The sequence below is a fragment of the Gekko japonicus genome, unplaced genomic scaffold (genome assembly GCF_001447785.1).
Source record: "Gekko japonicus isolate JY-2015 unplaced genomic scaffold, Gekko_japonicus_V1.1 scaffold121, whole genome shotgun sequence".
Taxonomy (NCBI): Eukaryota; Metazoa; Chordata; class Lepidosauria; order Squamata; family Gekkonidae; genus Gekko; species Gekko japonicus.
The window spans coordinates 110,483-131,007 of NW_015174275.1; the positions used below are offsets into that span (position 1 = coordinate 110,483).

At 45.9% G+C, this 20,525-nt stretch overlaps 1 protein-coding gene across 2 annotated transcripts in view; it reads left to right on the plus strand.

Annotated features, from left to right (window-relative positions):
- MYCN (v-myc avian myelocytomatosis viral oncogene neuroblastoma derived homolog) overlaps positions 1 to 5,168 on the plus strand; it is a 5,692-nt gene extending 524 nt beyond the window's left edge. Inside the window, exons 1-3 of one of the 2 annotated variants that reach the window (XM_015423775.1) lie at positions 1,102 to 1,139; positions 1,298 to 2,228; positions 4,349 to 5,168. In XM_015423775.1, the coding sequence (XP_015279261.1) occupies positions 1,409 to 2,228; positions 4,349 to 4,947 (1,419 nt within the window). In that variant the 5' untranslated portion in view covers positions 1,102 to 1,139; positions 1,298 to 1,408 and the 3' untranslated portion in view covers positions 4,948 to 5,168. Of the gene's footprint in view, positions 1 to 1,101; positions 1,140 to 1,297; positions 2,229 to 4,348 lie in introns of those variants that run through there. The other variant, XM_015423774.1, reaches the window with a different exon arrangement.
- The last annotated feature ends 15,357 nt before the right edge of the window (positions 5,169 to 20,525 follow it).

Here is a 20,525-nt window from a genome sequence, read left to right on the forward strand (position 1 = left end):
CCCCAGTTTGTAGCCCCCCCCTCCCCCCCGCTGACCTGCATGCAGTTTGGAAGGTTGCCGCAGCGTAGTTCAGAATTCAGTCGTGGGGTGTGTGTGTGTGTGTGTGTGTGTGTGTGGAAATCCTGCCGTGGGTCTGGGCTGGCGCCGCGGTGGATCGGGGGCACGGCTGTGTTTGTTGTGAGGGCACAGACCTTCCCCTCCCCTCTGGCGATCGGGAAGATCTTCCGGCAAGGGGATGCGGGGAACGGCTCGTGGCGGGCGGGAAGCTCGCGGGGCAGTCCCGAGCGGTCTCGGAGGAAGCCCCATCAGACAGACCGGAGGGGGGTTCTGAGCAGACCCGCCAGGTTTCTCTCCCAGGGATGTACTACAAAATGGCAGTGCGAAGACCACCAAACACCTTGACTTCTCGATTACATCTCCCCCCCCCTCCCCGCCCCCTGCGTAACGTATGCCAGAAATAAACAAGAGCCTCGCGGCCCCCGGACGCGTTTTGTTCGGGCGTGTATAGTCGGTTTCCTCGGATGCAACGGACGCCTCTGAAACCTCGCTTGATCGGGCGTGTGGATGCAGAAAACTTCCGGTGCCGTATTAGGGTATCGGAAGGTTTTTTTCCCCCCGCGACGATCGAGATCCAGTGGGTTGTGTGTCGGATTTCACTGTATTGCCTGATGCTTGCCGCTTTGGCCGCTTCCTTTACTTGCTTCCCACTGTCTGTGCTGCGTGTGGGTTGCTGGAAGCAGGAACTGGGAATGAATGGAATTGGCAGTTTGCAAAGGAGAGCCTCTCCCCTCCCTCGTCGCCCGGCGCGGCCCCCCCCCCCCCAACATCCTTCCTTCCTCCTTTTTCCTTCTTAGCAGATGACAAAAGAGGGAAGAAACTTCCTCTTACTTTCCTGCCATATCCAGAGGGCGTTTAAATCTCCCCCCTCCCAAAGAAGCTACTGCGGTTGCAGCTCCGACCAGGCATCTGTGAACATTCTTTTTTCCTCTGAAAGGCATGAGAGAGACTGCGCAGGGTTGCCAATTGTCCATTCATATACACAAACACACATAGTGCTCCTCTGCTTTGCTTGCTACAGAAGGTAGAAAACCCGGCAGCTGTTTGAGTAGGGGTGCAGTCTGGTTTTTAGCTGCTCTTTGGTGAGTTGGCTGCACACCCCAGTGCAATCATTGCAGGAGTTTTGGCTTTTTAAAACAAACAAACAAGCATAAATTGTAAAATGAATGCATCACAAACTAGGCGTACACATATCTGAATTGTTCATCTAATTTTGTTTTTTTCCTCCCCTTCTTTTCAGATCCTGCTGGAAAGGGGAGCATATCCAAGTGGGAAACAAAACAGAATTCCCCCTCGAAATTATTGAAGCCCAACCGGAACGGATTTCTATTGAAGAAAACAAACGGCAGAGATGCCCGGGATGGTCAGTAAAAATCCAGACCTCGAATTTGACTCCTTGCAGCCTTGCTTCTATCCGGACGAAGACGATTTTTATCTGTGTGGTCCGGACTCTGCTCCCCCAGGGGAGGACATCTGGAAAAAGTTTGAGCTCCTGCCTACACCTCCCCTGTCTCCGAGTCCAGCGGGTCTGCAGGAGAACCCTCCAGGAGGGGCCCCCTTAGCGTGGGGAGCAGTGGCTCTCGGGGGGTTCCGAACCAGCGACTCTCTGGACTGGGCTTCGGAATTGCTGCTGCTGCCCCCAGAAGCTGACCTGTGGGGCAGCACGGATGGAGGGGACTCCTTCGATACCGGCTTAGGACAGAGGAGCAACCTCAACGCCATCATCATCCAGGACTGTATGTGGAGTGGCTTCTCCGCCCGGGAGAAACTGGAAAGGGCAGTCCATGAGAAGCTGCAGAGCAAGGGAGGGGCAGCTGCAGCAGCTCCCGCCACAGCTGGCTCTGCCGCCACCTCCTCCTCCTCCTCGGCCGCCCCCAATGCCAGTGCTGCAAACGACAGTGGCAGCCAGGGAGAGCTGAACAACTCGGTCTCGGAGTGTGTAGACCCAGCGGTGGTTTTCCCTTTCCCCATGAACAAGAGAGAGCCGGCGGGGGCTGCAGCTCCCACCTCAGCTGCAGGGGGAGTGGCCGGCATCCGGGTGAATGTTACCAGCACCGGTGGGGCCGTGCAAGGGACAGCGGGCCCCCCTTCGCGCAGCGGACGCCACCCCAGTGTAGCCAGCGAAAGCCGTGCCAACAGCAGTTCGGGGGACGACACTCTGAGCGATTCTGGTAAATAGTTCCTTCCGGTTGATCATGGTTATGCACAAGGGGGGCCCTCTTCTCTACACCTCCCCATGCAGCTCCCCAACTTACAGTACGATGGGCTTCCTCAGATGTAGGACACATATTTGCCCAGCCAGCTGGAAGCTGAATCATGCATTTGTGATGGAAATACCACATTCTGTTTGCCTGATACACGTGCTAATCAAATATCCTGCCTTTAGCTGTTCACATATCACCCATATGATGGTGCTGGGATAAGAGTAGGTTGCTGTATTTTGGTCTGCGGGCACAGATAGCAAACAAGGACTACCCTCTCTCAGGCTTTTAACCCTCTTCTCCCTGCCACTAAATTAAAAGTAGGTCATTTACTGCCTCCCCCCCCCCCATGCCTCAATATGATACAATGATCAGTGAAATTTATCATGGGTCTTATTTTTTGTGTATGATACTTTGATAATTTATGCTCCAATCCTAACCAGAGTTACACCCATCTAAGCCCATTGATCTTTCTAGATTTAGGGGGGGAAATCGGTTTAGGATTGCACCCTTAGTTTAAAGGAGCAGAGGCCCGAGGGAAAGTTGGTGCCCATAGCCTTTGTGGGGTCCTCTGACTTAGAATTAGCAAGATTGAAAGGGGCAGAAGTGATAAAAAGGTAGGACAGATGTGAGGAAAAGTTGAACCTCTTACAGCTGTGTTTTTCAACAACTTGGCTTCTGAGAGGCTGAGCTGGGCTATGTCCCAGCAGCACTTGACCCAGGAGTTATCCATGATGTCAAACATGGCACATACATTGTCTTTGGGAGGAGAAAAAAAATTGTAGATCTTGCCCTTTTAAAAGATTTAACAAAGAATGAACTAGCATGCTCCTTGGCCATTCAAAGAGTAAGTGAGCTTTATTGCTGGCTTCCCTGTTGGGTTTGTTACAAAGGATGACCAGTAGATGGCAGTGTGCTTGCCTTTGTTACTCCCACTCTCAGAAAGTTTATTTGGGGGACTCTTCCCCCCCCCACACACACAACCGTGTGGGGCTTCCTAAGCTATAAGGGAATTTAAGTAGTGATGATGGGTTGCCTGGAAGAGAAACCTGGCTTAAGCCCCTTTATGCCAAATGCCATAATAGCGTTTATTCCATGTTTTAACTATGCTTGGCCTAAAAACTGCTGCATATGGCAAAAAAAAGTGTAAACAGGCCTGTTTTCAGAATTATTAATTAGTGAGGTGAGGAGACTGATTTTGTATCTTGTTCAAAGGCACTGATATAGCAGCAAACAAATACTCATGACTGGTTTCAACAGAGCACAGTGCAGAATACCACCATCTTTTTGACTATTGTAAAAACGTCTGCACTCCTCAGGGGAAGATAGGAAAGAAACAAAAAGATCCTATGTGCCAGTAAAACGTTTTTTCTCTTATGTAAATGAGTGGATCCATACCCCCGCCATCATCATAAACTTTGACGATCAGCCTCACTTCAGAGCTCTGTTAAGGTCCGCATATTGACAGCTTTGAGGGAGGGGAGAACTCCTTCACAACAGCTGTCTTCTTGGCAGTAAACCAGAACTTGGGCTTAAAGGGACCTACCAACTGGAACAGCTTTGCATTCTCCATAAGAACAAATCCAACAATTGTTCACTTCTGCGGTCCTTTTTTTAAAAAAAGAAAAATGTTTGTTCCATAGTTTGTGTGTGTGTGTGTTGTGTGTCTTCGTGGGGTTTTTTTGTTTGTTTTTTTTCCTTTGAATTTAAATCTACAAAAAAGTGGCTCCCAATACAAATTAGGTGATTCTTTTTAATATTCCCTCCCATCAAGTATTTGGGTTGTTACTTGATTTCTTGCATAGCTGAAAGTCCTATTCTTACCACTATTGTATATGAAAAACCACTTATTAAAAGATCTCTGCTGGGGCTGGGGTATACAGACTTGCCTTTTCCCTTTTTAAATGCTGTTTTCCTGTTTGCACTGCATATTTTGAGCATTTAAATATTTATACGTTAATATTTGCCCTGGGAATTGCCTTTATTTAGCATACATATATGCTAATTAATGCTAAATGCTTGAGAGCCTTCTGGTATGTTTTCCTCAGAGAATAACGGCTGGTTGTTTTTCTCCCCCCCCCTTTCAAAAGATGATGATGAGGAAGAAGAGGATGAGGAAGAAGAAATCGATGTGGTAACAGTGGAAAAGAGGCGCTCCTCTTCCAACAAACCCGTTACTACCCTGACTATCACAGTGCGCTCCAAAAATGTGAGCCCCTTGGCCTCTATGAGAACTCAGCCAAATGAAGTCATTCTTAAGCGCTGCGCCCCTATTCATCAGCAACACAACTATGCTGCGCCTTCTCCGTACATGGAAAGCGAAGATGCGCCACCACAGAAAAAGCTAAAAAGTGAAGCACCCCGTCCCATAAAAACCATGACCCAACCAAAGCCGAAGAGCTCAAGTCCTCGAAACTCAGACTCGGAAGACAGCGAGCGTCGACGTAACCACAACATCCTGGAACGCCAGCGACGTAATGACCTGAGGTCAAGTTTCCTCACATTAAGGGACCATGTGCCAGAACTGGTGAAAAATGAGAAAGCAGCAAAAGTTGTCATCTTGAAAAAAGCCACTGAGTATGTTCATTCCTTACAGTCTGAGGAGCACAAGTTATTGCTAGAAAAGGAAAAACTTCAAGTCCGGCAGCAGCAGTTGATAAAAAAATTAGAACACATGCAGACTTGCTAATTCTTTTTAAATAAAAAAGTCTCTCTTTTTTGTTGTTTTTAAATTGTCTGGTCGGGACAGCCACTGCCACTTTGCACATTTTTGATTCCTTAAAGAAAGTTGTGTTTTTGACGTTAAGAATGTTGGTTTTCCTTTCAAATCCAGTCTCTGAAGTCAGCGATAAAACTCTTCATAATTTGGATGGAGAGCAAGCGGATGTTCTTGTATGGAGATGTAATAGACTGCCAAACCGTGATGGAATGCGCTTGTACTTTTAGAACTACTAGATGTTCTTAAATATTGTGAGCGTTCGGGAGCTGCTTACGACATCCAGTTGAGTTTGGAAACATTAATTCCTTTTTAAATGGTGCTTACGTTTTACCAGGTGTTATGGGACAAAATCGATTTTGTGCCCTTGTGGTGAGGAGGAAAGCCCACCTCTGTAAATACCATATAAACAATTGCCTTTTGTACATCGTCATGGGTTACGAGAGGTTACTTTTGCTACCAATATTAGACTGGAAGTTCACACCTAAGTACTGTAATACCTCAATGTTTGAGGAGCATGGTTTTGTATACAAATATATTGTTAATCTCTGTTATGTACTGTACTAATTCTTACACTGCCTGTATACTTTAGTATGATGCTGATACATAACTAAATTTGATACTTATATTTTCGTATGAAAATGGTTGTGGAAAGTTTTGAGTAGATATTACTTTATCACTTTTTTGAACTAAGAAAACTTTTGTAAAGAAATTTACTATATATGCCTTTTCCCCCCTAGCCTGTTTCTTCCAGTTAATGTATTTGTTAATGTTTGTTGCATAGAACTGGGTAATTGCAAAAGTTCTGTGTTTAATTTCTTCCAATGATGTACATTTAGTGCTGCATCTTTATAGCACTTTGAAATACCTCATGTTTATTAAATAAATAGCAATTAAATGATGTGCAACTTACTGTTTTTTTGTATCATAGACATGTCCTTATATTATTTTCTGTGGTCTGGTTGGTAGCAAAGATTACACCCATGATATCTTAGTGTTTTCTGTACATTGTTGCAGATGGTGCTGCACTTGAACTCTAGCAGTCATTCACAACTGGATTGTGAAAATCCAGATGTGGGAAATCCAGGGTATGAATGACTTCTACAGCGCAACAATAGCACAATGTTCTATGACTGCAGCCCTGGTTTCTGATAGTGCTGTGCTTGAAAACATATCTTGTGCAATGCATCTTCCTCAGTTTGGTTTGGGATCCGACTCCCAAGCTGAATCAGTCCAGGGATCTGAGTTTCTGTCAGTTTCTCTCACTTTCCCACAGCCATGCCAAGTCAATAGGAAATGTTATATAGGTATCCAGCCCTACTACACCAGAATGTTCTAACAGGCCCTCACACATTAAACTAAAGACTTCATGACTTGCCAAATGTCGTCCTGAGCTTCATGGCCAAGTTGGAATTTGAATGTGAGTTTCCTGTGTCCAGCACTCTAGCTATTGTGCCACACTGTCATTTCAAGAAAGGATTGCCACTGGCATCCTAAGCAGAATTACACCTTTCTAAAGGCACTGAAGGTCGTAATTCTGCTTAGGACTGCAGTGTGAATCATTATCTTAAATGGTGTGGAATACATGTATTTATCATTACTCATAACAGAGGGCCCATTGATTGCAGTGAAAGTTCTAGGTACACAAGCACAGAATAGAAACGTTAACCCTAAGGTTTACAGGGAAATAACATAATAACTGCCTCAAACTGCAGTCATAGGTTGTGATGGAAAAAGTACTTTAGGTATGCCAAAGGTCTGGCATGTTCAGCTGTATTTTTTACTTTGTTTCTTTGGACAGCTGACCTTCTGTGTCACACCAAAAACTGCTTCTCCCTCAGTTTCAAAAGATTTTCCATGCTAGTGGATTTTCTATCTTGAGAAACACCACTCCAAAGCTCTCTTGGGTGTGCAGAAGTAGCAGTGCCCTCTCAAGCAGAGTTACACCCTCCTAAGTAGGAGAGCGTAAGGCTGCTTAGGATGGTATTGTAGGCATACAGTTCTTTGGATCTACACCCAAGTACTTCAGGTACAAAAACATCAGAAATCCTGGTGTTACTAAGGAAAGAAATTGTGGTTGTCTTTCCAGAATCAGTTTCTTTGGGAAACAACCCCTAACTTCAGTTCTAGATCTATGTTTTCAGGGGAAATAGAGTCCTTGAACCCCACAAGGTAAGCAGTTGTAGGTATGTTAACCCCAGTTATTCAGAGGACCTACCAGTCCATCACCTGCGAACATGATGGACAAAATGCTACTGAGGACATAATTGATTGCCACTTATACTGCCTATTGTATAAAGCCTGATTTCTCCAGTAGTATCCTGGGATCTGTGAATTCTGTCTATTGCCAACGGGACAGCTCACATCTGAGAAAATTAGGAGCAAGTTTGTGCACTTAGATACAGCATCTTGTAGCAGAAATCCTCTAAAATAAATAGCCATTGAAGGTGTTTAAGTGCAATGTTGGTTTTGTCTGATTGTAGTATGTTTCCTTTTCTGCAACAAGCATGGTTACATTGATTGGTAAGACATCTGTGCATGCATTGTTTTGTTGAGTTTGAATTGGTGCATTATTCTGTGATGATCTTTAGTGGAAAGACAAATATAGGTATACCAAGACGCATAGAGAAAAAAAATGATATCAAGCTTTTGACTGAAACCGCGTAGACAGTGGTTGTTGCTTCAGATTTTTAGCCTCTAAAAACTTTTATTAGTAAACACGTCTTCTTTCATATTGCTGTATTTTAACTAATAACCAGAGACACATTACAGCCTGCCCATTAACAGTGCAGTCCTAAACAGGTGAGTAGCCATGTTGGTCTGAAGTAACAGAATAATAGAACATGCGCACAGATGCTCATACCCAGAATTCAACTTTGTTGGTCTTTAAGGTGCCGCTGGACTCAAACTTTGTTCTAATCCTAAACAGAGTTATACCCTTCTGAACCCATTAACTCCAATAGATTTAGACGGGTGTAAGGTTAGCTGCGGTGGCTCAAGTGGTTAAGACGCTGAACTGCAGGCTATGGAAGGTCTGTAGTTCAGCAGTTCGAGACCCAGGTGCCACATGACGGAGTGAGTTCCCGCCTCTAGTTCCAGCTCCTGCCAACCTAGCAGTTCGAAAGCAAGAAATTGCAAGTAGATAAATAGGTACCACTTTGGTGGGAAGGTAACCGTTCCGTGCGCCTTGGTGTTTAGTCATGCCAGCCACATGACCATGGAAACATCTTCGGACAGCACTGGCTCTTCGGCTTTGAAACGGAGATGAGCACCGCAACCCTAGAGTCAGATTCGACTGGCTTTCGAGCAAGGGAACCTTTACCTTTACTTTTTATGGAACGTTACCCATCATTCCATCTACTCAGGGAACAAAGTGGCCCATTAGGAGATCCAGGTTCAAATCTCCACTCGGCCATGGATGCTTGCTGGGTGACTCTGGGCTACTCACACAATGTCAGTCTCATTTATCTCACAGGGTTGTTGTGAGAATAAAATGGAAGAGGGGACGAATGACATTGTAAGCTGCCACTTCGGTGGGAAGGTAACAGCGTTCCGTGCGCCTTGGTGTTTAGTCATGCCAGCCACATGACCATGGAAACATCTTCGGACAGCACTGGCTCTTCGGCTTTGAAACGGAGATGAGCACCGCAACCCTAGAGTCAGATTCGACTGGCTTTCGAGCAAGGGAACCTTTACGTTTACCTAAGGTTACTTAGGATTGTCCTGCAATATACTCTTGCACCAGTGCGAAGGACGGGGTATACAGCAATAAAGGCTGCGTTCAAAACCTCTTGTGTCACAACAGGTGCGAGTTATCACCTGTCTCCCATGTCTCCTCTCCCACACAGTCCAACAGAGGAATCTTCAAACTTGAATTTGCTGAGGTTTCCTTCCCACAATCTCGGATTGTACAACACAGTCTGATCCTAGTTAACAACCCCAGACTGGGGAGAAAACATCCCAGCATGCCAAACTGAAAACTGAAAACTTTCCAACCAAGCCAAATAAAACAGGAGACCAATCTTCAAACCAGAAAGCTTTGTGTTTGATGGGGGTGGGTGGGTGTTAATGTGGGCATGGAAAATTGTGACAGATTTGTTTGCTGCTCAGTTGCAGAGCGCCTTCCTCCAAAGGCTTACTACATCCCAGAATTTAGGCATTATAAATCTTTGCAGCCGTTAATGTTTAGGATGGCATAGCCTTAGCATTTTTAAAATAAATATAACAGTTTCTTGTATTTCTTATTTTACTTTTAAAATCCATTTCAAAGATAGCTGTTTCCCCTTGAATCCTGGTTGACTGAAATGAATTGTCCTCCAAAATAAAATGCCCTATCATTGACAGCCTTGCAAATGGAGAGCCAGGGCTTCCTTGATTGAGTCAATCCATCTCATGTTGAATCTTCCTCTTTTCCTGCTGCCTTCAGCTTTCCTAGCATTGTCCAGTGACTCCAGTGACAAAGGAGTTTGTAAGCTGCTCTGAGACTCCGAGTGAAGGGCAGGATAGAAATCCAATCTTCCTCTTCTCCTCCTCTTCCTCCTCCTCCTTAATGTGACCAAAGTACAATAGCCTCAGTTTAGTCATTTTAGCTTCTAGGGATAATTCGGGCTTCATATGATCTAGAACTCACTTTGTCTTTTGGGAGGTCCACAGTATCTGTAAAGCTGTCCTTCAACACCACATTTCGAATCAAATTTCTTCCTGTCAGCTTTCTTCATCATCCAACTTTCACCCCCATATGTAGTAATGTGGAGTACGATTGCATGAATTAACTTGATCTTGGTTGCCAGCAACACATCCCCACACTGAAGAATCTTCTAGCTCCTTCTGAAGAATCTTCTAGTTCCTTCATGGATGCTCTTCTGTTGACTCAATAAATGGTGGAAACACCACACTGATGGCACCTAAGCCCAAGAATTCATTTGTGTTACATTTTCTGCCATAGGAAAACCCAGCCCGCACAATGGTTGACACTGGGAAGAGGGTTCTTTCAGCAACATAGTTGTGGTTTTGTTCCTGATAGTGCCTTTACATGGAGATTTGAATTGCTCTCTTATGCCAATGTGTACCAAAGGTAAATGAGACTTTTGTTTCACTGCCAAGATTGTCTTCTTCACATAGGCATTTGAGAAGAAGACATTCTGCATATTCCCCAAGGGCTAGGTTTGCAAATCACCATACGAGAGAAAAACCCACATCGGTTTTCAGTTGTTCCCATTAAATTCAATGAATGGAGCTTGTGGTGCTTCTTTAGCAGTCAGAGCATCGTTCTTCTGTCCAGTCCAGTAGCTAACAAAATTTATTCCATCGTACACTTGCAGAGCTCACTTCACATTGTAGTACAAATATATCAGGTTCAAAACAAGATCCAGTACAAGGAGTCATCGGTTCACTCAGAATCGATGTGAGGCACCCCCAACTGTTAGACAGGCAAAATATAAAATCTTAGTTCAGCATGAAATGAGATATGCAGATACAGTAGTAGAGGTATAGTGAACTCACAAGAGCTGATGATGCAATAATTTTGTTATTCTTTAAGGTTCCACTGGACATCTTTTATTTTGCTGTTATGGACTGACACGGCTACCCATCTGGAATTACCATCTTATCCAACTAGTCCAGTAGCACCTTAGAGACCAACAAGAGTTTTGGGGTATAAGCGTTCAAGAGTTAAAGCTCCCTTTGTCAGATACGTTAGTATCTGACTCGAATCTACCTGTTTTACTGCAGATTAGCACAGCTCCCCTCTGAAACTAGGTCTACTAGCATTCCCTTGACAGCCACCGTTTTGTGAGTTCTCAGATCAAAGTTATATAAACACAAGTAGGGACGCACAAGAGACTTGCAGCAAGGGTGCATCTCTTCCCCACCTTTGCTTCCTCCTAGTCTAACGATCTTTCACCTCTTTCTCACCCCCTTCCCATATCTGTCAACCTATCCCCTCATCTCTTTTGCCCCCAAACCCTTCTCCATCAATCCACTCTTCCTCTGATCTGTCAACCTACCCCATCTCTTTTGCCCCCCCCCCTTCTCCATCAACCTACCGCTTGCCTGAGCTGTCATACTACCCCCATTTTTGTTCCCCTTCTATCAATCGACCCCTCCCCTTACGTGTCAACTTACTCTCATGTATTTTGCCCCCAAACCCTTCTCCATCAATCCACTCTTCCTCTGATCTGTCAACCTACCCCATCTCTTTTGCCCCCCACCCTTCTCCATCAGCCTACACACACACACACTGGCCTCAGAGACCAAGAGCTGCATAGCTCTCAATACCTAAGCCCCCTCCCCATCAATAGACTCAGAGATTGAGAGCTGTGTGGTACTCTCTCTCTTTCACACTCTCTCTCTCTCTCTCTCTCTCACACACACACACACAGAGGCCTCGGAGGTCAAGAGTTGCATAGCTCTTTATCCCCAATCCTCCCCCCTCCAGTCAATGGCCTTGTACCCAGGATACTCGCAGGGGGGAATCCCTCCCCCCATTTCTTCCGACTCCCCACATCCTAACAGCTCAGGGATGGGGAACTCATCGGGGGAATCCCAATTCCTCCCCCCCCATCAAGTCTGGCACAGCTCCCAACCTCACACCAACTATTGAGCCCGATGTGAATGGGTGCAATGTAGCTACTGGCCATGGCCGCGGCTGGGTCCAGTGTAGCTTCAGGCCTTGTCCACCATCGCTGGACTTGGTGTGGCTGCTGACATCTGCCGTTGGGCCTGGTTGGAATGGCTCCTTCTGAGCTGGTAAGAGTGTTGTCTGCACATGCGCAGACACTTTTTATTTTGGGGGGGTCAATTTAACCCCCCCCCAATATATTTTTGTTAAATTGTCACATTTTTCTGCAAACCTAGAACGTCTCCCCTGAGTTTGCAGAAACATCTGTTAGGAGAGAGTGTGCCCACTATCTGCAGAAATAAGTATCCGCTCACAGGGGGCATGTTGAGGATTAGATATATAGATCTATAATGTCATGTAGATTTCATTTCTCCCGGCTAGCCCTGATGAACTTGAACTTGTACTTTTGTTAACTGCAGTTATTAATTATTGGTTCCCAGGTATAACTCATCTGAGGGGGGTTTTCCCCTCAACACAGAAGCCACAAAACTGAGTAACAGTCAACGAACTATGAACCTGACAGACTTCAATATCTGTAAGGCTATCCTAAAACCACATGACGACATCTCTTGGTCTCACAGATGGCTTGCTAGAGGCTTGTGAGCATGTAATCCAGGGGTCGTTTCGTAGAAGAAGAGCTAGGGGAACTCATTAGCATAACTCATTAGCATATGCCACACCCCCTGACATCAGGGGCCCGGCGGTGGACCTGCAAGGCAGGGAGTGCGAGGAAGCCCCACCAAGGCCCTCTCTGGCTCCAGGCAGGCAGGGGTGGGGAGAGGCGTGGAGGAAGCAACTTACCCTCCCTCTTCTCCTGCCTCCTCCTGGCTGAATGAGGGCCGGATGCGGGGCGGCTGGAAGCAGGGGGCGGGGGTTCGTCATGTGCCCCGCCCCCCGCACCTCACCCGGGGGAACTGCGTTCCCCTGCGATCCCCCCCCGAAATGACCTCTGATGTAATCTGTACACATTCTGGTCCATGAATGTCCCACTTAGGACACACTGCCCAGTGCAAGACAAGAACCTGAAGCAGGTCTTGAGTTTCTCCTCTGAGCAGGGTTGCCATCCTCCAGGTGGGTCCTGGAGCTCTCTCACTATTACAACTGATTTCCAGACAATAGAGATCAGTTCCCCTGCAGAAAAATGGCTGCTTTGGAGGGTGGACTCTATGCCATTGTACCTTTCTGAGGTCCCTCCCCTCCCCAAACCCCACCCTCCCTAGGTTCCACCCCCACAATCTCCAGGCAGGGCTATTTTTGGGCAGGAACGCACAGGAACGGAGTTCCGGTTGGCTCCCGAGTTGGCCACAAAAAAAAGGAATTCATTAGCATAATAAGCCACACCCAACAGCTACATAAGGGGTGTGTGGCCTAACATGCAAAGGAGTTCCTGCTCAAAAAAAAAAAGCCCTGGCTTTTGACAACAAACAAGGTAAACAGAATAAGAAGCAAAAGGTGGGTGTGGCTGGATGACCACACTTCTGGTAACATGGGGGTGTGGCCTAACATGCTAATACGTTTCTGCTGTTGGGTGTGGCCTGTTATGCTAATGAGTTCCTGTTGGGCTTTTTCTACCAAAAGAGCCCTGTCTCCAGGTATTACCCAACCCAGAGCTGGCAAACTCTAGGTCTGAGGGCTTCCATCTCCACTGAATTCCCCATTCCTACTTCACATCAACTGTACAAAACAACAGGTCTCCTACATTATGTGCTAACAAGTTGCCAGGCCCCTTGAAGCCACACTTGATAGATTAAGCTTCAATCAGGCACAACTGTTTCTATAAATCAGGCTACATTTTCATTGTACATCATTCTGTTCTTTCTCTAGTCACACCGTCACCAGATAATTTGTTGGCAGATCTTCCTTCTCCCATAGGACCTTATCAATCATTTGTATTTTACACTGATTAAGCAAATCACATGCTGAGCCTTCTGCTCTCCTAGTACCATTTGATTGTTTTTATTGTCAGAGCAGCCCCCATTCCCCCCCCCCCCCAGTCATCTTCTCATAGAGATACCCTTTTTAACACCTAGTCTGAAAAGTCTCTAGTTAGAGGGAAATGTCGGCTTTCTTTGCTGTCTTTACAAAAGCTATACAACTATCCCTGATCCCAAATAAAAATATTTCCCCTTTCCTTTTGACTTCCTTCTCTACAAGATGAAGTGAGGGGACCTGAGGAACAGTTTTTGCCTTTTGCTTCTATGCTTGGCATCAGATTGAAATTCTTGAAATATTTGTCATGTTCTTTTTCAGAGTAAGTGACATGTGTGAATGTGAGCATGCAGCCTTGCTGAACACAACAGAAACACCACAAATAGGAACCTGTTTTCTGTTTAGATGATGGAGCCATGAGACAGGTATAATATCAATTGTTTTAGAAGGACAGACATAAGTGAATCCTATCGGGGAGCCCTGACATCTCGCTACTTTTGAAAAGGGTCACGTTTCGGATTGGAATAAAATGGGGGGAAATGTGACTTGTTCCACATGACAACACCTTAGAGCAGTTGCTAGAACCAATACAAAATACACAGGGTGCCTGTCAGGTATGAATACGTGTTCCGGGGGGGGGGGTGGAACTATATTCCATTTTAAAACATACATGAGTAGTACACAAAGACCCAAATCAGACCTCACATGCCTTGGAAGGAACACCTTGTTTAGACAGACACAGCGAAGAGAAAGGTCTCCCGATCTGACATTTCAAGTTTGGATCATTGCTTAAGGAAATCCTTGCCCGCAGGATATAAACTCAGTGCTGCCTGAGGCCAACTGCCAAAAGACACTGTTTTTAAAAAGGCCTGAGGGATGGGGGAGAGAGCAAGGAGGCAAGATGGGTTAGTGGTTGAGGCTACTGAGGCGGATGAGGCACTTGGGGAGGAAACAAGCAAGTGTGATCAGAGGCTGGCAACAGGCAATTAGATATCCTCCCTAGGGCCCCCCATCTCTGGCCTGGAAGATTCCTGGAGATTTGGAGATGGTGCCTGTGGAGGGGAGAATTGGGGGAGGGATTTTCCGCAGAATCTATCATATACTGCAGAGTTTGCCCTCTGAAGCTGCTGTTTTCTCCAGGAGACCTTATCTCTGCAGACTGGAGCTGTTGTAATTCGAGGAAGAAACCCCCCCCCATGAGGTTATTAACACTATTCCCCCCCACCAAAACTGCTACCTGAGCTGTCCTTCGGTTAAGGTTGCCAACCTCCAGGTGGTGGCTGGATATCTCCCACTATCACAACTGATCTTTAGTTGACAGAGATCTGTTCTCCTGGAGAAGATGGTCACTCTGGAAGGTGGTAAAGGTAAAGGTTTCCCTTGCTCGAAAGCCAGTCGAATCCGACTCTAGGGTTGCGGTGCTCATCTCCGTTTCAAAGCCGAAGAGCCAGCGCTGTCCGAAGACGTTTCCATGGTCATGTGGCCGGCATGACTAAACACCAAGGCACACGGAACGCTGTTACCTTCCCACCGAAGTGGTCCCTATTTATCTACTTGCAATTTCTTGCTTTCGAGCTGCTGGGTTGGCAGGAGCTGGAACTAGAGACGGGAGCTCACCCCATCTTGCGGCACCCAGGTCTTGAACTGCTGAACTACTGACCTTCCACAGCCTGCAGTTCAGCGTCTTAACCACTTGAGCCACCACAGCTCCCTGGAAGGTGGACTGTATGGCATTAAACTCTTTGGTAAACCATAGAGTTTTGCCCCAAAAGCAGAGCATCGTCCCCCTGACGTCACTGATGCACTGATGTCATTTCCGAGTGACGCCAGAACGTCGCGCACAGGGTTGGGGTGGGGAGAATTTCCTCTTGCCGGCCAGCTGGCCGCTGGCGAGCAGGAGCCTGCAAAAGCAGGGGATCTGCCACCCGCACCTGGGGAATGGGAACCTTATTCCTGCTTCAATTTGAAATCATTTGCAAGTCTTGAAAGCCAGCAGGTGGTAAGTGGGGTTGCCAGGTCTGGCCGACAAGCCAGCAGGGGACTTACCTGGAGGCTCCGGGAGAGGAGAGGGAAGAAGCCGCTTTGAATCCTAATTAGGGTTGCTAAATGGACACTCGCGCAGGCCATCCTCATTCCCTGTCGCCACGCTAAATGGTGGCAAGAGAAAAGGAAACTAAAACATATCTATGTGACATCATGGCTGGGGGGGGGGGAGCACTGCTTAAATATCTAACTTGGACACCAGGCAAGAGCAGATGTCTGATCTAATCAGTTCATTCCAGCCCAAATCTTTATTATGCCATAAAAACTTAATACTTGTCTCACAGGACAATGTTAAGGTCCATCTAGTTTAATACTGTGTTTCTGGCAGCAGCCTCTAGGCACTCAAAATAGGTTTTCCCCATTCTGTCTCCACTCTTTGATACTCAGATGTACAATACCTCTGTATTGCCATTTCCTGCATTGTGCAGGGGGTTGGACTAGATGACCCTGGAGATCCCTTCCAACTCTATGATTCTGTGTGGAAGTCCCATTTGCAGCCTTATCAATTCCATGAATTGATGTATTCTTTTAAAAGCCCTCAGAAGCCTTGCTCACGTTACAGGGAATGAGCTTACAAACTGCATGTACTCATATACACCTATTTGTAAGAAAGAGCCAACATACTCTCACTTTACAAATAAAACTGGGGACTAGTACCTAGATGAATCACACATTTGCCTGTACATGCATTAAATGTAATGTGAGAATTATTCAGTGCACATATAAAGAAAAATCAGATTGTATTCACTGTAACGTGAACAGGGCTTAAGTCAAAGGTCATCACAACATCTTATGGTAGTGAACTTCTATTACCTGTTGTCTTATGACATCAACCAGGAACTCTCCCCATTGTTCAGAGATTTCATTTTATTACATATTACTACTATCCAGTGCTCCGAGACTTCAGAATGAGGTGTTTATAGGAGCCAAAGGATTATAGAAAAGTGAACTACAGTGGTGGTAATTTTGAAGTGTGAAAGTTGCACTGTAAAAGACAGACCATTCTGTTGGTTGCATTACAAAAACATGAGGCACAGCTACTTTAAAGTTAATGCTATGCAAAATATGGTTCATTTATTTTGTGCTTTGGAGTGGGTTTTCAGCCAAATGTTTGGTAGGCAGTGAATGCAGAGTAGCTATGAGTTGTCTCTATGTTATAGTCACAGTTTTTAAAATTTAAGTATGCCATTGTTGGTTTTATCTCATATTTATTATTCAAATGTTTTTATGTAAAATGATTGCGTGCACTGGTCATTGACTGTAACAATAAATTTGACTTGGCTATGAGTTGTACGCTTCTTGTTTCCACTGGAGAGAAAGATGGAGTATGGTTTGGCCGGTACCAAGATGGGAGATTCCCTATGAGGAAAAAAGCATGATATAAATTAAATAAAATCATCATAAGGGTTAGGTTTTCCATGTTGACCCTCAGCATAGGATCAATCTGTTCTTATTTTTCTTAAACACAATGCTAGGCAAGTAGAGGCATTAATATTTGACTTACAGAAAAAGTAGTTATAACCTAGAACACAAGCTATGTCCCAGGTATGAAGAGCTGAGGAAAATGGGTCTCCAAAACTATTTCACATCACATATAAACAAAGACCAAGTAGAACAGGCTTTAGCATGCAGAGACTTCCTCTGGTGGGTATCTGGCCTGGACCTTTAGTTATGAAGCCCAGCTATGTGCGTGATTTGCGGGCATTTTGTCCGTGGGGATTTTTAAAGGATATAAATAAACAAGCTGTTAACAGTATCAGCAGCCTCTGATGTCCATCCGCCCAATATGTGTGATACTTTGAATAATTCCTGCTATGTAACATGCATTGATTTTTTAAGGAGTGTTGGATGCATGAGAAATGTCAGTCCCACGGCTATTTAAAGCTCAGAATCCTATTTAAAGCAGTGAATCGTTTAGAGAAAGCTCACTGAAGCAATCTAGCATCACTCAGCTCTCACTGCAGTTCAGTTGTGTTATGGATCTTTTTATCCCAAAAACATTTTAAAAATGACAATAACACATAATAATAACTCATTGGTATACAGGTAGGGTAGCCATGTTGTTCTGAAGCAGCAGAACAAATTTTCAGTCCAGTTGCACATTTATGACCAACAAAGTTTTATTCACATGTGCAAGCACACTTCATCATTGTTATACAGTCAGGAATGGCTTGTGTTTAATGAACTATTTTTCATTTAAAATATAATTAGCAACTTTTCTTCCCCACCGTTATAATAATCTTTTGGCAATCAGCGTTACAGGGATTCATCTTCTGGCATTCAGATCATTCGTGGCTTGTTTTTTTTAGCACAATAACAAATCACACCAATATTTCCTTAAAATAAAATTACATTTAAAAAAAATCAAATAATGTTCATCCCCACTCTAGTTTCATTTTTTAAACATGAAACAAATTAAAACAATCACCCACAATTTTGATTTATTTAGCATTTTCAGGTTAAATAATTTGAATAGCATAATTTTGTTCACTGGAAAATAGGTTTCATGTAAGCAGCAGAGATAATATCAGATTTGTACCACAACAGACAACTTGAAAACAAGATTAGGTAAACCTAGTTGCTGCAGATTGTAGTGAAGTCCATGAGTATGAATGGCTTTAAAAGGGGATAAGAAAAATTCATAGAGGATAGGTCCATTAGTGGCTACTAGTTATGCTGACTAAAGAGAACCTCCATGATCAGAAGCAGTAAACCTCTGAATACCAATACCAGGAGGCAGTATCAGGGGAAAGCCTGGGCCTCTATGGCCTGTTGTTGGCCCCTCTGGAGTAAGTGGTTGGCCATTGTGTGAAACAGGACTAGATGGACCACTGGTCTGATCCATCAATTCTCTTCTTCAGTTCTTCACCTTCTTTCTAATGCACTTTAACTATGTGCACAGCACTGAACAAGAGATGCCTCCAGGTGGTTGTCTCCTTCCAGTAGCTGAAGTGGCACTTGCTCCCAACATACTGGGGAGCATACTGCTGCATCCAAGTGCATATTTACATCACAATGTTTATCTGATACATTCATTAGATTGACATCTCACTGTATCCCAGGAAAATCAGCAGGGATGTGATGTCACTCCAGGAATTCCATCCTCCAAAGCTGTCATTTCCTCCCGGAGAACTGACCTATGTGGTCCAGAGCTCAGCTGTAATTCTGAGAGAACTCCAGAACCCACCAAGGTAACCCTATGTCACCAGCTCTGGGTTGGAAAATCCATGGCGATTTGGGGCTGGAGCCCAGGGAGGGTGAAGTTTGTAGAAGGAGAGAACTTAGCAGAGATTTACTGATTGACTTGATTTGTATCCTGCTCAAGTGGTTAAGACCCTGAACTGCAGGCTGTGAAAGGTCAGTAGTTCAGCAGTTCGAGACCCGAGTGTGCCGCATGACGGAGGGAGCTCCCGTCTCTAGTTCCAGCTCCTCCCAACCTAGCAGTTCGAAAGCAAGAAATTGCAAGTAGATAAAAAATAGGTACCACTTCATTGGGAAGGTAACAGCGTTCCGTGCGCCTTGGCGTTTAGTCATGCCGGCCACATGACCACGGAAACGTCTTCGGACAGCGCTGGCTCTTCGGCTTTGAAACGGAGATGAGCACCGCAACCCTACAGTCAGATTCGACTGGCTTTCAAGCAAGGGAACCTTTACCTTTACTCCCCCGCTATCATGATGTGATGCCATACAGTCCACTCTCTGAAATTGGCATTTCCTCCAGGGGACCTAGGGTTGCAAGCTCTGGGTTTGGAAATTCCTGGAGATTTTAGGGGCGGAGCCTGAGGAGGGCAGGGTTTGGGAAGGTGAGAGATCTCAGTGTGTACAATGCCATAGAGTCCAGTTTCCATTACAGCCATTTTCTTCATGGGAACTGATCTCTGTCACCTGACAATGAGTTCTCATTCCGGAAGATCTCCAGCTACCACCTGGAGGTGGTTCATACACTGTTCATACACTGAAATAATGCATACAGATTATTTCAAGTATGTGCCTAAGTAATAGCAGTGCCTCTAGGGGTGCTTCCACATTTATACCCTCCCACCCCTCCTGAGTGTGAATACCTCTGTGTGCTCTGAGGCTGAAAGTGGGTGTGAAGGGTACTTGTTGTAGGGGGAAGAAGCCTTCCACCCCCTGCATACCACCCCCAGGCATCAAACCCATCCTGCCAGGCCACTGGAGATGGACTCTATCAGGGCATCATCAGGGGTCTCGGAGCCTCCTGCCCCTGATCTGTTCCTGGCCCTGGGGCACTCCACAAAGGCAAACGAGTTGTTAGCAGCACTGCCCAGAGACACCAGCAGTTGCTAACACTCTCTGGAGAGGAGGACTCTGACAGCAGTGATTCAGTGGGTGAGCGGGAAGCATTCCCCCTAGGGTTGCCAAATCCAAATTGTCCGGGAGCGGGGGGGCCCCAGACGGTGTCCTCTTTGTGCGTGCTGCGTGTGCGTCACCCGGAAGTGACGTCACACGCTGGGGGCAGGGCCACACCATTTGAGGGGAAAACGAAGAGTTTTCCCCTCAAATGGCGTGGCCCCGCCCCCAGCGTGTGATGTCACTTCCAGGTGATGCACACGCGGGGGTGGGGTTTCCCCCAGGCCCCAATTCCGCAGGAGCGGGAATCGGGGCTCGAAACCGGGGGGAATTCTGCCCCCCGGGGGGGGTTGGGAACCCTAATTCCCCCCCTTCCACATCCCAACTCCCTGATGCTGCTCTTGCCTTGAGTATACCCCTCTGTGGCCCCTCCCAGCCCAGTGTCAGAAAGCAGCTGTGCTTACTGCCTTCTCCAATCCTGGGGCCACAGTTTGGAAACATTTCTGCACCCTCCCCAGTGAACCCTCTGTGACAGAGTGTCAGGTGTGCCACACCCATGTCTGGAGGAACACAAACCCACCCCAACAGTTGTCCTCTATCCTTTTGTGGCACCCCAGTATGTTGCCCCAGAGGGAAAGCGTGGTGGCCA